The sequence below is a fragment of the Coregonus clupeaformis genome, unplaced genomic scaffold (assembly GCF_020615455.1).
Source record: "Coregonus clupeaformis isolate EN_2021a unplaced genomic scaffold, ASM2061545v1 scaf0043, whole genome shotgun sequence".
NCBI lineage: Eukaryota > Metazoa > Chordata > Actinopteri > Salmoniformes > Salmonidae > Coregonus > Coregonus clupeaformis.
This window is the reverse complement of record NW_025533498.1, coordinates 957,090-971,756: the sequence shown is the minus strand read 5'-3', so window position 1 is coordinate 971,756 and position 14,667 is coordinate 957,090. Positions and strand designations below refer to the sequence as shown.

The following is a 14,667-nucleotide window of genomic DNA, read 5'->3' as shown; positions in this document are numbered from 1 at the left end:
TATCTTCTGTATACCCGTCCACCTTGTAACAACACAACTGATTGGCTCAAACGCATTAAGAAGGAAATAAATTCCACAAATTAACTTTTAAGAAGGCACACCTGTTAATTGAAATGCATTCCAGGTGACTACCTCATGAAGCTGGTTGAGAGAATGCCAAGAGTGTGGAAAGCTGTCATCAAGGCAAAGGGTAGCTATTTGAAGAATCTCAAATATAAAACATATTCTGATTTGTTTAACATTTGTTTGGTTACTACATGATTCCATATGTGTTATTTCATAGTTTTGATGTCTTCACTATTATTCTACAATGTAAAAAATTGTAAAAATAAAGAAAAACCCTTGAATGAGTAGGTGTGTTCAAACTTTTGACTGGTAGTTTATGTCAAACAGCTAAAAGTGGAGCTATGGCTATTCGAATTCCCTCCCTGTATACAACCCTTTTCTTTTTTATATATACATTTTATTTATTGATTTTAGATCACAACAGAATCGCAGCCAAATATATATATAACCTAAAAATAAAATAATTATTAACTTAAACAGGCCAACAATCAGCATTTCACAAGACAATGTAATTGGTACTATGGTACATGTAATTGTATATACAACCCTTTTCTAGTAGAGAAATGCATTGAGTGAAGGTAAAATGAAAGGAAGACAAAGAAAGCGATAGTGATGGAAGGGAAGTGAAATATTCTCGATCTCTCGTACTTTCTCTTTCTTGCTCACACACGCATGCAAGCACGCACGCATACACACAAAGTGATTGTTGGTATATTTGCCCAAAATAATTTCCTCATGAAAGAACCACTTTAGTATTTACGTATTCAAGCTCTAAATTCTGTCAAATATCCAATGTGTGTTGTAATACTGTCTCTTTACTGCATGGGGGCAGCAGAGAGCCACAATAAGTTATTACTCAATGACAAATTCTCATTCAGTACGAAATCATAAGAGGTGAATGAAATACCACCAAGACCAAGTGGGCATTGTCATTGTGTGTGAGTGTATGTACCGGTGTGTATTTGTATTGTGTGTGTGTGTGTGTGTGTGTGTGTGTGTGTGTGTGTGTGTGTGTGAGAGACAGAGAGAGATACAGAGAGTCTGTGTATAACTACACACCCCTTGAACCAACACCTATTTGTACCTATGGTTATATTGGTAGCAGGCAGGGCAGGTAGTGAATAGGTGCTGGTTTCAGGGCATGTCAGTATCATTACACAATGACACACCTTGATCCAACTATTTACAGTTACACACACACACACACACACACACACACACACACACACACACACACACACACACACACACTGCCTTCTTTAGCAGTGACTTCATACCTGTTCCTTTAGCAGGTAGAACCACATTAAAGGGATACTTTCATATTTAGCCAATAGCCATGTAACCTGCCTTGAGATTTCATAATAGCTTGTAGCGCAGAATTAAATATAAAAATGATATGTATCTCTATGGCTTGTAGCTAAACTACCCCCATAAATGCCTTTATGTGGATTCTTATGCCACTGAGTGTAATCCTTCTTAAAAGCAACTGTTTGAATATTCAGAGCTTGTTGTTTCTGCTCATCTATAGTGTCAGCCCTAGCTATGGAAACACAATTTCCCTAGTATACCTCCAGGGTTTAAGCCAATGGAAAGTCAGTCCACACCGGTGTTGGAAAGGAAAATGACCTAGGCCATTAAATACCCTTTTTGTGGTATAATTTTCATGTTTTCTACCCAGTTGACATTCCCCTTGCTTACCTCCTCCGTGTCCACGCTGGTGCCCTCCTCCTTATACTTCTCTTCCTCCTTCTTTTCCTTCTCCTGCTCATTCTCTGTCCCATCCTTTGGGGTGGGGACTCCCCCCTCTAGGTCCCTCTCGGCTGGGTGAGGTTCGACGCTGACTGGACTCTCTTGGGATGGCTCCTGGGTGTCAACAACGGTTCTCTGGAGGTCGTTTTCCGAGGGGCCCAATGACCCAGGCTCCTCTGTCCCAGGGGAGGGTGACTCGACCTGGGCACGGTCGGCGAGTAACCTGGCCTGAGACCCCCACCTCCGGGGCTTGACGGAGAAATCATCATAGACCATCTTGATAAGAGGCTTCTCCTCTTTGACAGAGAAGTCGTCGTAGACCACCTCGATGTGAGGCTGCTTCTCTTCCTTCGGTATGGGTTCTATGATGGGGACGGTAGTGGAGGGAGAAGGAGGCTCTGGCTTGGGAGGTTGGTCAGGTTTAAGAGTGATGAATTGGATTGGGAACTCTGCTTCTTCTTTATCCTGCTCTTCTTCTCTCTGTCTCTCATCTTTTACTCTAAGCTTCCCCCTCTCTCCTTCCGTTACCTGTCTCTCCCTTTCCATCTCCAGTTCTCTTTGTCTTTCTCTCATCTCCTCTTCTTTGCTCTTTCTCTCTTCTTCCTTTTTCTGTCTCTCCCTTTCCCTCTCCACTTCTCTCTGTCTTTCTCCCTCCTCCTCTTTCCTATCTCTCTCTTCCTCTCTCTGTGTCTCCTTTTCCCTCTCAAGTTCTATTTGTCTTTCTCTCTCCCTGTCCTCTTCTTTCCTCCTTCTCTCCCTCTCGTTCTCCTTTCTCTGTCTCTCCCTTTCCTTCTCAAGTTCTATCTGTTTTTCTCTCTCCCCCTCTTCTTTCCTCTTTCTCTCCCTCTCGTTCTCCTCTCTCTGTCTCTCCCTTTCCTTCTCAAGTTCCATCAGTCTTTCTCTCTCTTTCGCCTCTTCTTTCCTCTTTCTCTCCCTCTCGTTCTCCTCTCTCTGTCTCTCCCTTTCCTTCTCAAGTTCTATCAGTCTTTCTCTCTCTTTCGCCTCTTCTTTCCTCTTTCTCTCCCTCTTTTCCTCCTCTCTCTGTCTCTCCCTTTTCTTCTCAAGTTCTATCAGTCTTTCTCTCTCTTTCTCCTCTTCTTTCCTCTTTCTCTCCCTCACTTCTTCCTCTCTCTGTCTCTCCTTTTCCCTCTCAAGTTCTATCAGTTTTTCTCTCTCCTCCTCTTCTTTCCTCTTTCTCTCCCTCTCTTCCTCCTCTCTCCGTCTCTCCTTTTCCCTCTCAAGTTCTATCTGTTTTTCTCTCTCCTCCTCTTCTTTCCTCTTTATCTCCCTCTCGTTGTCCTCTCTCTGTCTCTCCCTTTCCTTCTCAAGTTCTATCAGTCTTTCTCTCTCTTTCGCCTCTTCTTTCCTCTTTCTCTCCGTCTTTTCCTCCTCTCTCTGTCTCTCCCTTTTATTCTCAAGTTCTATCAGTCTTTCTCTCTCTTTCTCCTCTTCTTTCCTCTTTCTCTCCCTCACTTCTTCCTCTCTCTGTCTCTCCTTTTCCCTCTCAAGTTCTATCAGTCTTTCTCTCTCTTTCTCCTCTTCTTTCCTCTTTCTCTCCCTCTCTTCCTCCTCTCTCTGTCTCTCCCTTTCCTTCTCAAGTTCTATCAGTCTTTCTCTCTCTTTCTCCTCTTCTTTCCTCTTTCTCTCCCTCTTTTCCTCCTCTCTCTGTCTCTCCCTTTCCTTCTCAAGTTCTATCTGTTTTTCTTGCTCCTTCTCCTCTTCTTTCCTCTTTCTCTCTCTCTCTTCTTCATCTCTCTGTCTCTCCCTATCCCTCTCCTCCTCTCTCTGTCTCTGTCTCTCCATTTCCCTCTCCATTTCTCTTTGCCTTTCTCTCCACTCCTCTTCTTTCCTCTTTCTATCTTCTTCCTCATTCTGTCTCTCCCTTTCCTTTTGATTCTCCAGTTCCTTTTGTCTTTCTCTCTCCCTCTCCTCTGCCTGTCTCTCTTCTACCTCCAGCTGTTTTAATTTTTCCACTTCTGCAAGTTTTTCCTCCTCTTTCACCTTAGCCTCCATCTCGTTCCCTATTTGATCAACCACTAGCTCCTGTTGTGTCCCTCCATCTTCCTGTCCAAGAAGTCTCCCTACTGTTTTGTAGAGTGGTACCTCCTCCTCCTCTCCCTCCTCCTCTTCCTCATCTTCATCTTCATCCTCCTCATCCTCTATCCCAAAATGTCCTGAGCGAAGTAGGGTGGAAGCCTTGTCCTCTCGAGGAGCTAGCTGAACGCTTTTGCTTGTCGCCAACGACCCCCCAGTGACACTCAACACAGGGTGAACTCTGACAGGGAATGGTTGAGGGGCAACATCCACCCTCTGATTGGATGCCTGAACAGGAGGTGTGTCTGCTGCCCAGTCTTTGATTCGCTGTTTCACACCTACAGAACTGTCTGCTTGTTTCATTGGACAAGGTACTTCCTCCCTCTTGGTCAGAGCCTCTGGCTTCAAGGAGGAGTCCAGTAGCAGACTGATCCTCCGTTGTATGCTGCTCCCTTTCTTTACTCCTTCCTCCTTCACCCCTTCTCCATCCCTCTCTTCCTTCAGTGGTGCTGAGTGCTCCGGGTCAGATGATGACCCTGGTGAATCAGTGACCTTCTCCTCCTCTTTGGCCCTGAGGACTGACACTTTGGGGACTGCAGTCTCTCTCTTGGTCACCTGTTCCCATTCTTGTTTAGCTGGTGGCTGTGAGGAGAGTGAGAGGCCGGCCGACTCAAACCTGGAGGTGAGCTCCATGGACAGCCGCTTCCTGCCTCCTCCCCAGCGGGCTGCCTGATCCTTCCCAGAGTGGCGCCTGACGACCGCAGGGGTGGGCTCACTCACAGTGTTTTCAGACTGCGGTTGAAGAGGAGTTGAGGTGACCGATGGTGATGGTACAGCCTCAGTTCCAGTGGTGGAGTGGCCTGTATCAGAGTCGCCATGTTCATCCAGTTCAGATAGACTGACTTGATTTGCCTCTGAGGTTCCAGTTGGGTCAGATGTGGTACTAGCTGGTGGCTCAGATGTTGGGGTAGTAAGGGATGTGGAAAGAGCAGTTTGGTTTTGTTCAGTGGTGTGGGTCGAGTCAGTTTGGGGTGTTATGGCTGAAGGAGCTTCGAGAGCATTGGTCAGTTCAGGTATCGTGGTGCTCTCTCTATCAAGTTTCACAGCGCTGCTTGAGTCAGACACAGGGGCACTGATAGGCTGACAAGGCTCTGGTTTGCTGGATGTAGTGGGCATGGTCTGAGACGGCTGTGGAGTCGTTGTGAGTGTCTTTGGGGCTAGGATGGAGCGGAATGTGGTGTTCCTCTGCAGTGAGAAGGGTTTGGGAATCAGGCAAGGTTTGGGGCCAGGCTCAGGCTTGACACCTGCATCTCCTGCTTGGCCCACCTCACCAGAGTCCACGTCCACACGAGCTGCCATGCCCTCACTTCCTTCCTGAGAACAGAAAAGCGTATGGAAAAGGGGAAGACAGGATAGGGGAGTGGAGCAAAGGAGAGTGGTGGAGAGAAAGAGAGAGTTGGGCAGGAGAGGAGAAGGCACAGAAGGGGAGAGGGAGGGGGAGGAGGACGTGAGAAGAGAGGAGAGAAGAAGAAATGCTATTTTAGGCTATTGGTGCTACATGAAGCCAGGTAGAAAACAAATCATTGGCTTTACTTCACATTAGGCTGTCACTCTGCTCTCTGTGAAAAATACTTTTACCATATCATATCAGTATCACTTTGGTGATACTCAGGGTTGAAAGCCAGTCGGTTTGGTTCTCTCAGGCCAAGCTAAAAGAGGCTGGTTGGGCTAGATTTTTACAGAGGAAAAATACCTCTAAAAAAGCTACCTCTGACACCGTAAGCTACCTTACCTTAATACCTACAGTATTATTGTTATGTCAGTGAAATAAATGTCAATGGACTGACAGTTGTTATGCTAAATTCTACATCATGCATAACAATTCACTTATTTTAGTGAGGGATTTGCAACCAAATACAAATCTTTAGCACTGTATTCACTTAACCCTGTGAGACCCACAGTTGCAAAAATGCAATGCTTCCTAAATTGCATCCTGTACAGGTCCTAAACTAAATAATCATGTCAAACACAGTGCATCTCCTTAGGCCCAGGTGTATATCTTAGTAGTATTTGTTGTGTGTATGATTATTGTGGCATCATTAGCCTCTGAAACATTAGAAACCACAAGGCGCTTCAGAGGGTATACGTGCAGCTGAACGCACCATTGGGTGTACACTGCCTGCCCTACAGGACACCTACAACACCAGGTGTCACAGGAAGGCCGAGATAATCATCAGGGACCCCAGCCACCCAAGCCATGCCCTGTTCTCCCCGCTTCAATCACTCAGACACAGTCAGTACAGGAGCATCATAGCAAAAACTGGAAGACTGGCCAATAGTTTCTACCCTCAGACCATCAGGCTGCTGAATAGCCACCACTAGTCAGATTTTCACTGTACCCCGCAATCACACCTGCAACCCTGTACATGTGACTATTAAACACTCTGAATCTGAAACCTGTCCACTTGTCTGAGACCACACTGGTCCCCTACACAAGCATATGTAGTAAGCCATCCATGAAATTTTTTTTCCAGTCTTCTCTAAGATGTAGTGATTATGTAGAAAATAAATAATCGAGAAACACACATTCTGAGCCAGAGCTAGAGGTAGTTTTGTAAGTATTGCAAAAAGGCAACATTGGGTTTATTAAAGGGTTGCTAAACTCATGCATAGGGCCACATTTATATATTGATATACAAGTTAGAGAGATTGTTTACCTTCCGAATTCTGCAAATACGGACAACCAAATACTTCAACATGAACTTTGATGTTCCCTCTAGACATTCAAATAACAAAAATGAATATATATATTTTTTTTAAATAGTGGTTTATGAAGTCAGAATACTACCATTGACGGTCATTCATTTTATGGTAAAGAAATAAGACACATTATCTTTCCAAGTTCAGCCAGAAAGGACAACCAAATACAACTCAAAGTAAGTTAGATGTTCTCCATATATAGAAAACCCACAAAATAATTGATGCTTTGAAAAATATATGTTTTTGATAGCAAAATACAAAAATATGGATTGGTCAAGATGATACATTTTGCTATTTCAGACAAATTAAGACTTAATTTTAGGTTAATATACCATGACACAATATTTTCCATCACCTGTCAATGATTTTGATCCATTTTTATGTGATTTTTATAGAATTTCATAGTTTTCTTAGCACAAAATGTTCATAACATGGGGGGCTAGTATGAAAAATTAAAAAATAAGGTATGCACTCACTAACTGTAAGTCGCTTTGGATAAGAGCGTCTGCTAAATTACAAAAAAAAGTTTTTAAAATGTAAGCCCAGTGTTGCATAATCAGAGGTCTATTACAAGTATTTCTGAAGGGTAATATTATTTTGAATCTATGTTTGGGTTTTACAGAGTTAAAGATGATTAATCTTATCCTTATAATCACCTATACAGGGACGATCTACAAAAAGTGCTGTTGTTTACCCTCAACTAAACAGTGACAGTGTTCCTTTGCCATGATATTCATGATTTAATCTCAAATCTAAATAGCTTTTATATCTGATTGATTCTAGGATAGCTGATCTCTATGCTATAATAACTTTTGTATTGAGTTGTTTAAGGAAGCTGTTCTGATTTCTAACCATTCTTGGATTGACACTAAAGAGTCAAGCCAGGTTGTTTGGTCGATTTGTGAGTGAAGTCATCTGATTTGAATGGAAAAAAAACACAAATGTGTCCCAGTTGCGTGTTGCACATCCTGTCTGGTTCTTCCTGTCAGCTGTCAGTGTAGTATAAACCAGTCCAACCACACTCTATAGATTAAGCACTTTAAAACCATGTGAGGAGCCCCAAGGTCTGACTGGGAGGCATAGGGGTGTATCCCAAATCCCACTGGGCAAAAACTGGTTGAATAAACATTGTTTCCAAGTCATTTTAAAAAAAGTGGTGATGTTGAATCAATGTGTAATTTTCGTCTTTTTTTCACCCAACTTGCAACCTAAATCCAATGACATGGTGAAACGGTTTGTTGATTTCACATTGAAATCACGTTAGTTGACAACTCAACTAATTGCAAATCAAAACTAGATGTTGAACTGACGTCTTTGCCCAGTGGGATGGCACTCTAATTCCCTATAAAGTGCACTAGGCTACATTTGACCAGAAAACGACTCTGCTCCCCTCTCTAGCCCCGTCATTATAGTACTGGCACTTAGGGCTCTCATCAAACTGGGTTTCCACTTTTAAGGACAGGACAGGTTTCGATTGAATAGGGCTCTGTCACATAGTAAGATACGATCTAATGGGAAATGTTTGCAACATACTCACTTCTTGTTGTAAACAAATGGTAAGGGTCACCACTTTTAGTCAAAAACTATAGTAGCCCATTCTGATATTTGTATTATCTATGATCTATTCCACCCGATATAATAGATCGCAAAAAATACTGTGTTTGATACTTCTTGTATTCGCAATTCCAGAACACCTGTAACTGAGCTCCCACCAGTCTCAAATATTTGTGTCTATGTTTGCAGTCAGTCCACCAAAGAAAATTCGAAAATACACTCTACTTGCCAAGTCTATCTTTTGCAGACTGATATTTAAGACACGTATTTTTTTGTTATACAGAACATATAATAAAGTATAGCGCCATGTTTGGTTGTAAGAAAAACTAACGAAAAAACACCTCATTTGACTCTGTAACCTTTAGTTGGTATTAATAAGTGACCAATAAATGCAGCACACAATGAACTCACTGTCGTTGAACTATAATAAAAGTCCCGGAATGACCTCCTGCTACATTAAGATTCCTGATAGTGAAATTGTTTAATATACCTTTTCCTTGTTGCATATCTCTAGCCTATACTGTCAAATTAAAAGCGTTTTATGATTAAATAGAACTAACGATAACGTAGGTGTTACTGGAGTGGACGTATTGCTGTGATCAACTGACAACTCAGGTGTTTTATATGAATAGGCTTGAGACTTTACCTGTTATCTTTAGGATCTCCAGATTAGAATATGTGTTGAACAGAGGCTGTTTGATAAATTTGTCTCCGTCTCTCTCCAAAGTCATTCAACATCCCACACAAGAATACTATTGTGCCACAGCGAACGATAGTCCGCGACAGTCCGCGACAGTCGTTAGAGCGGGAGTCCGAACAGATCTGTCCCTCCCACAGGTGCTGCTGCATGACTGACTGGACAAACAGGTTTGATGTGAATTGAACAAGAGCCTAGAGAAAAGGGTTAAATTTACAGTTCAAGAAGCTCAAATTTCCCCTCATTGTTGATGGTGATTTTGGTTTTGCCTACTTTCTTGCGCCTCTGACCACAATTTGCTAGTAAGCTAGTTAGCAGTAGTTAGTAGTTGCAGTTTTGAAAGTCTAATTAGTAGGTCTATGGCTATAAAACATAGGCTTGAGTTGACAAATAGGCTACAGCCTTAGATTTCCGGCTGGGGTAAAACAGTATGGGAGAGTGGGGTAAGTTGAGCCATTTTTTACATTCAGCATCGCTCCATCATGGGAAATATTGTATTCTTTCTAACAAACATATCTCCATATGTTTCAGGATGTTGTGTATCCCTGGAAATAATCAGAATTCATGGCCATTTCCAAGAAACAAGGGTGGCTCAGTTTACCCATTTGGCTCAACCTACCCCATACTCCCCTACAGCATCCTAAAACTCAAAAAGCAGGCTCTTCCAGAATTAATGCGAGACATTTTACAGATTGTGAGTTTAAAATATTGAAGGACTGTTAATCAGTGGGGGGTGAAAAAAATAAAAAATAAATAGGCTATATGTGATTCGAATGCCTTTGGCCACTGCATAAATCGAATTTTGGCGAAAATCTCTCCAAATGTCCTTTGCGCAAAACTCCGAGTGTGCGTTTAAAAGCAAACAGGTGTCGCCTATGCAAGGTGTGGTATGTGGTGCACATCCTGCCCCTAGTGGTATTCCTTTGAAAGTCCGTCTCACCTCCACTTTCTCTCTGACCTGTTGTCATGGCAACTGTAAAGCGTGCGCTTACAAAAACAAGTGCTTGACCCATCGTCAGCGAGAAGCGGGGGTTCTTCATTCGACATCTACGACGCCATCTTATTGCTTTGAGCGAGGTAGACCGAGACAAATAGACAAGGTTGTCATCACTGGTAATTATGAGCGGAGGTAAAGCGCGCATCGACCCGCCTGTTGCTGCTGAGAATGTCTCGAGTACCGGTCACAGTTCCGCGGCTGCTGCGCGGGAGCGCAAGCCAGGTGGAGGGGTTCTGAAGAGACTCAACTCTCGGCAAAGCCAGGTGGATAGTAGGCCGGTCACAGAAGACGATCTTCGAACACAAGTTGGCCACATCACCCCTGAACAGGTCCTAAGATTGCGGGTTGCTACTCGGGGTAGGCTATATCTATTTTCTGCATGATATTGGCCGTGGTTGGCTGTTTATACAAATGGGTAGCTAGCTACAGGTTCATTTACATACAGTGGAATTTACATAACTGGCAAGCTATGCCTGTCTATTTACCTGAATAGCCTAGTTGCTGTGACAAATCAGAGATTGTTAGCTAGATCACATATACTGAACAAAAATATAAACACAACATGTAAAGTGTTGGTCCCTTGTTTCATGAGCTGGAATAAAAGATCACAGACATTTTCCATAAGCACAAAAAGCTTATTTCTCTCAAATTCTGTGCAGACATTTGTTTACATCCCTGTTAGTGAGCATTTCTCCTTTGCCAAGATAATCCATCCACCTGACAGGTGCAGCATATCAAGAAGCTGATTAAACAGCATGATCATTACACAGGTGCACCTTGTACTGGGGACAATAAAAGGCCACTCTAAAATGTGCAGTTTTGTCACATAATACAATGCCACAGATGTCTCATGTTTTGAGGGAGCCTGCAATTGGCATGCTGACTGCAGGAATGTCCACCAGAGCTGTTGTCAGATAAATGAATGTTCATTTCTCTACCATAAGCCGCCTCCAATGTTTTTTTAGAGAATTTGTCAGTACGCCGAACCGGCTTCACAAATGCACACCACGTGTAACCATGCCAGCCCAGGACCTCCACTGGGGGGGGTTCTGAGGAGTATTTCTGTCTGTAATAAAGCCCTTTTGTGGGGAAAAACTCATTTTGATTGGCTGGGCCTGGCTCCCCAGTGGGTGGGCCTGGATCCCAAGTGGGTGGACCTATGCCCACCCATGGCTGCGCCCCTGCCCAGTCATGTGAAATCCATAGATTAGGGCCTAATGATTTTATTTCAATTGACTGATTTCCTTGTATGAACTGTAACTCAGTAAAATTGTTGCATGTTGCTTTTATATTTTTGTTCAGGAAAGACAGATAGATATATGAAAAATGTATGCACTCACTAACTGTAAGTCGCTCTGGATAAAAGTGTCTGCTAAATGACTAAAATGTAAAATGTAAATATATATATATATATATATATATATATATAGATAGATAGATAGATAGTAGATAGATAGATAGATAGATAGATTTTATTGCCCTTTAAAATAGTAGATCTTTTAAGACAGCCACTGACCACCTCTACTGTCTGTCCATCCCAGGGTACCTGTGTAAACCAGAGGACAACATTTTCAACATAGATTTCATCCGCTTTAAAATCAGAGACCTGGAGACAGGGACTGTGTTGTTTGAAATCGCCAAACCACCTCATACGGGTACAGTCCATATTCCCTCTCAGTATGTGTGTGTGTGTCAGTGTATCACTACTGTAGTATGTCTGAGAAATATCCTGTATTTGTGATGGATCACCGTGCCATTGGTTAAAAAATACATTCTGTGTGTTGTTGTGTCTTTGACCTCAGAGGAAGATGAGGAGAAAGGAGAGGGAGACATGAGTGCCGGACGTTTTGTATGCTACCAGTTCACCGCTGCATTCCTACGACTGAGGACTGTGGGAGCCACGTGCGTATACTCTCTCTCACACACTCACACACATAAACACACATGCACACACAGTACTTATTGTATGTTGACACCTTTCTCTGTCTGTCAGAGTGGAGTTTACGGTTGGTAACCGGCCTCTGAACAGCTTCAGGATGATTGAGAGGCACTACTTCAGGGATCACCTCCTGAAGAGCTTTGACTTTGACTTCGGCTTCTGTATCCCAAACAGCCGCAACACCTGCGAACACATATACGAGTTCCCTCAGCTGTCTGAGAGCTTGGGTGAGTGTCACATTCCATCCATCAATCAATGTCCCCGTTTGAAGCACTTTGTGACTGATGTTTTTGTTTTTGTGAAAAGTACTACATAAATAAATTGTTTTGAGTAAATAAATAAAACATGTACATTAAATTTATGTGGAAATGCAATAATTTACTGAAGGAAATGTGCATCACCTTTTGAATACATTTTCCAGACATATTGTATTTAGCAGTAGTATATGGATGAAATACAGAATAATATGTTCCATGTTATGTTATGTTCCCTTCCAGTTCATCAGATGGTGGAGCATCCCTACGAGACGAGATCGGACAGCTTCTACTTCGTAGACAACAGACTGGTCATGCACAACAAGGCAGACTACTCTTATAACGGGGGCAGGCATTGAGTGTCTGTGTGCCTGTGCGTGCGTGCATGAGTGTGTGCGTGTGTGTATGTTTGTGTGTGTGCTGTGCCAAAGCCTATACTCACACAAACAGACTCTCACGCGAGTGTTGATTACTGTAAGTTAAACAAACTTTATTGTCATGGCATAGCTGTATAGGCTAGTATGGAAAAGTTTAAGAACAGCAGGACAGATCCACATTAGAGCCATATAGACTACTGGCAGTAGTATGGCAACCTTCTGACATATAGTGCTTTGTCTCTCTCCCACCAAAAATGAAATGTGTCTCAGCTAACCAAGTGATTTATGTTAGTGTGTAGTTGAACAGTTGATGTACTGTTCACTACTTGGCTTTTAGGGGGAGTCATACCCATAAAGGACCAGACAATGACTACACACATACAGAGAGACTGACAGGCAGATAGGCAGGCAGACAGATGTAGAAACAATCTCCCTCCCTCGCTCTCTCCCTCCCTCTCCCTCTCTCTCTATTTCTCTCTCTCTGTCGTTACCTGCTGTGCCCACACGCCACTCTAGATGTATTAATAAGAGCGGAAGGGGGAATACACCCATCCACCCACGTACTCACACACACACACACTCACTGTCAAACACTCATGCCAGCTCACTCACATACAGTGCCTAGTGAAAGTCTACACACCCCTTGCTTGTCCCCGGCAGGGACTGGGGAGTTTGTCAGAATCAAAATAAATATGAAACAAGCAAAGTCCAGGTAAAAAGTTAGAGGAAAACCTGCCTCAGTCTTCTGAATACCCTGGGATAGAGTTTTATTTTACAATTACACCAGAATGGCATTCAAAGTGGTGTTGAGTGTTCCTGAATGGTCCAGTCTCAGTCCTGACTTAAATCTGCTTGAAAATCAGAGATAAGGTTTGAATATTGCTGTCCATCAATGATTCCCAACCAAATGTACTGAGCTTGAGCAGTTTTGACAAAAAGGATGGATATATGTTGCCCTAAGAGTTGTGCAAAGTTGGTAGAATCGTATTGAAAATGGTGGTCCTCTGTAGCTCAGCTGGTAGAGCACGGCGCTTGTAACGCCAAGGTAGTGGGTTCGATCCCAGGGACCACCCATACACAAAAAAAAAATAATGTATGCACGCATGACTGTAAGTCGCTTTGGATAAAAGCGTCTGCTAAATGGCATATTATTATTTACAGCTGTAGTTGCTTCCACCAAGTATTAACTCTGGGGTCTGAAGACACCTTATGTTCTATACTTTTTCTTTCACTTTGAAAATGTGGCGCAGGTTGTGTAGATCAGTAGGAAATAAAAACAAAATGTAATCTCTTTTTTAAATATTTAATTTTAAGGCAGAAAATGTGACAACTGTGCAAGGGGTGTGTAGACTTTCACTAGCACTGTACTTTCACCACACCCCCTCCCAGGGAGACCCACTGCAGCATGTCTCCTGAATGTACTTGGATTCAAATTCAACTTTATTTATAGTGCATCCAACGTGCAGGTCCAATAACATACTTCACAAACAAGTTGATCAGAGGAAGGACTCCTACATTTACAGTCAAATCAGATTCATAACGATATAATCAAAAGCAGTAACAGACAGGTATTGCAACTGAAACTTTTATGTACATAATTTATCATGTATTTTTGGTGTCCTTCTGTGTTTTGACAGGCACTTATAAATATAACTTAGTATTATATTTTTATTTATACAAACTGAGAAGACAGCCCTGGTCAGAAAATTGTCAACAATTATATGTGCGGTCATATAGGATACAGTGCTTTACCCAACTCTTGATTGTATTAATATGGCAGGTTGACACTATTTATTACCATGTTTTATCATGTTATAAAGTAAAAAGTTGTAGTGTTTTTGATTGTTTCCTCAAGAAACACCAAAACCGCTTGAGGCATCAAAATGTGTGAAATATGTGTGGATTTGAGGGATATTGGTGATAGATCTTTGTTAGAGATAGCTAGAAATCAAATAGTGTATCCTTTTGTGTTTTGTAAACTACTGGTGTCCAGGGTTAAGTGTATACTTGTATTTTTTTTTTTTATGTCAAGAATAAACACATGTGAATTTTCAAATTCGTTTGATGAGGTGCAGCAGTATGTTTCAGCAATGTCATTAATTAATTCATTCATTCATTCATTCAATCTGTTAAGAAGTTACCAGGAGAGTGAGCGCCGCCCTTCCGGGTTTCCTAGGTAGAAAACAGTGGCAGGTGTTGGCCACGAGGAGGAGTCATGTGACAAAGAATCAAGGGAGAAG

At 42.4% G+C, this 14,667-nt stretch overlaps 3 protein-coding genes across 3 annotated transcripts in view; 1 reads left to right on the top strand and 2 right to left on the bottom strand.

Annotated features, from left to right (window-relative positions):
* Positions 1-2,337, bottom strand: part of LOC121577776 (uncharacterized protein KIAA1671) — a 37,591-nt gene extending 35,254 nt beyond the window's left edge. The window contains exon 1 of the mRNA XM_041891656.2: positions 1,765-2,337. Coding sequence (XP_041747590.1) covers positions 1,765-2,091 — 327 coding nt within the window. The 5' untranslated portion in view covers positions 2,092-2,337. The remainder of the gene's footprint in view (positions 1-1,764) is intronic.
* A 12-nt stretch (positions 2,338-2,349) lies between these two features.
* On the bottom strand, positions 2,350-9,023 carry LOC121578795 (trichohyalin; the record flags this gene model as incomplete). The annotated part of the gene is made up of 2 exons (XM_041893173.2): positions 8,810-9,023; positions 2,350-5,223 (listed from the first exon to the last, which is right to left on the bottom strand). A coding segment is annotated over exon 2 (2,859 nt), but the record flags the coding sequence as incomplete, so codon positions are not given.
* Positions 9,024-9,857: 834 nt separating this feature from the next.
* LOC121578565 (protein unc-119 homolog B) lies at positions 9,858-13,446 on the top strand. Its single transcript, XM_041892933.2, has 5 exons — positions 9,858-10,214; positions 11,399-11,512; positions 11,660-11,759; positions 11,851-12,023; positions 12,294-13,446. The coding sequence occupies exons 1-5, from the start codon at positions 9,980-9,982 to the stop codon at positions 12,407-12,409; spliced, it is 738 nt and encodes a 245-aa protein (XP_041748867.1). The 5' UTR covers positions 9,858-9,979; the 3' UTR covers positions 12,410-13,446.
* Positions 13,447-14,667: the final 1,221 nt, after the last annotated feature.

Bases quoted from the DNA above. Each gene is read 5' to 3' on its own strand.
- LOC121578565 (XM_041892933.2), top strand. From the start codon at position 9,980: ATGAGCGGAGGTAAAGCGCGCATCGACCCGCCTGTTGCTGCTGAGAAT. The intron at 10,215-11,398 runs GTAGGCTATATC...TGTCCATCCCAG, and splicing joins ATTGCGGGTTGCTACTCGGG to GGTACCTGTGTAAACCAGAG. The intron at 11,513-11,659 runs GTACAGTCCATA...CTTTGACCTCAG, and splicing joins CGCCAAACCACCTCATACGG to AGGAAGATGAGGAGAAAGGA.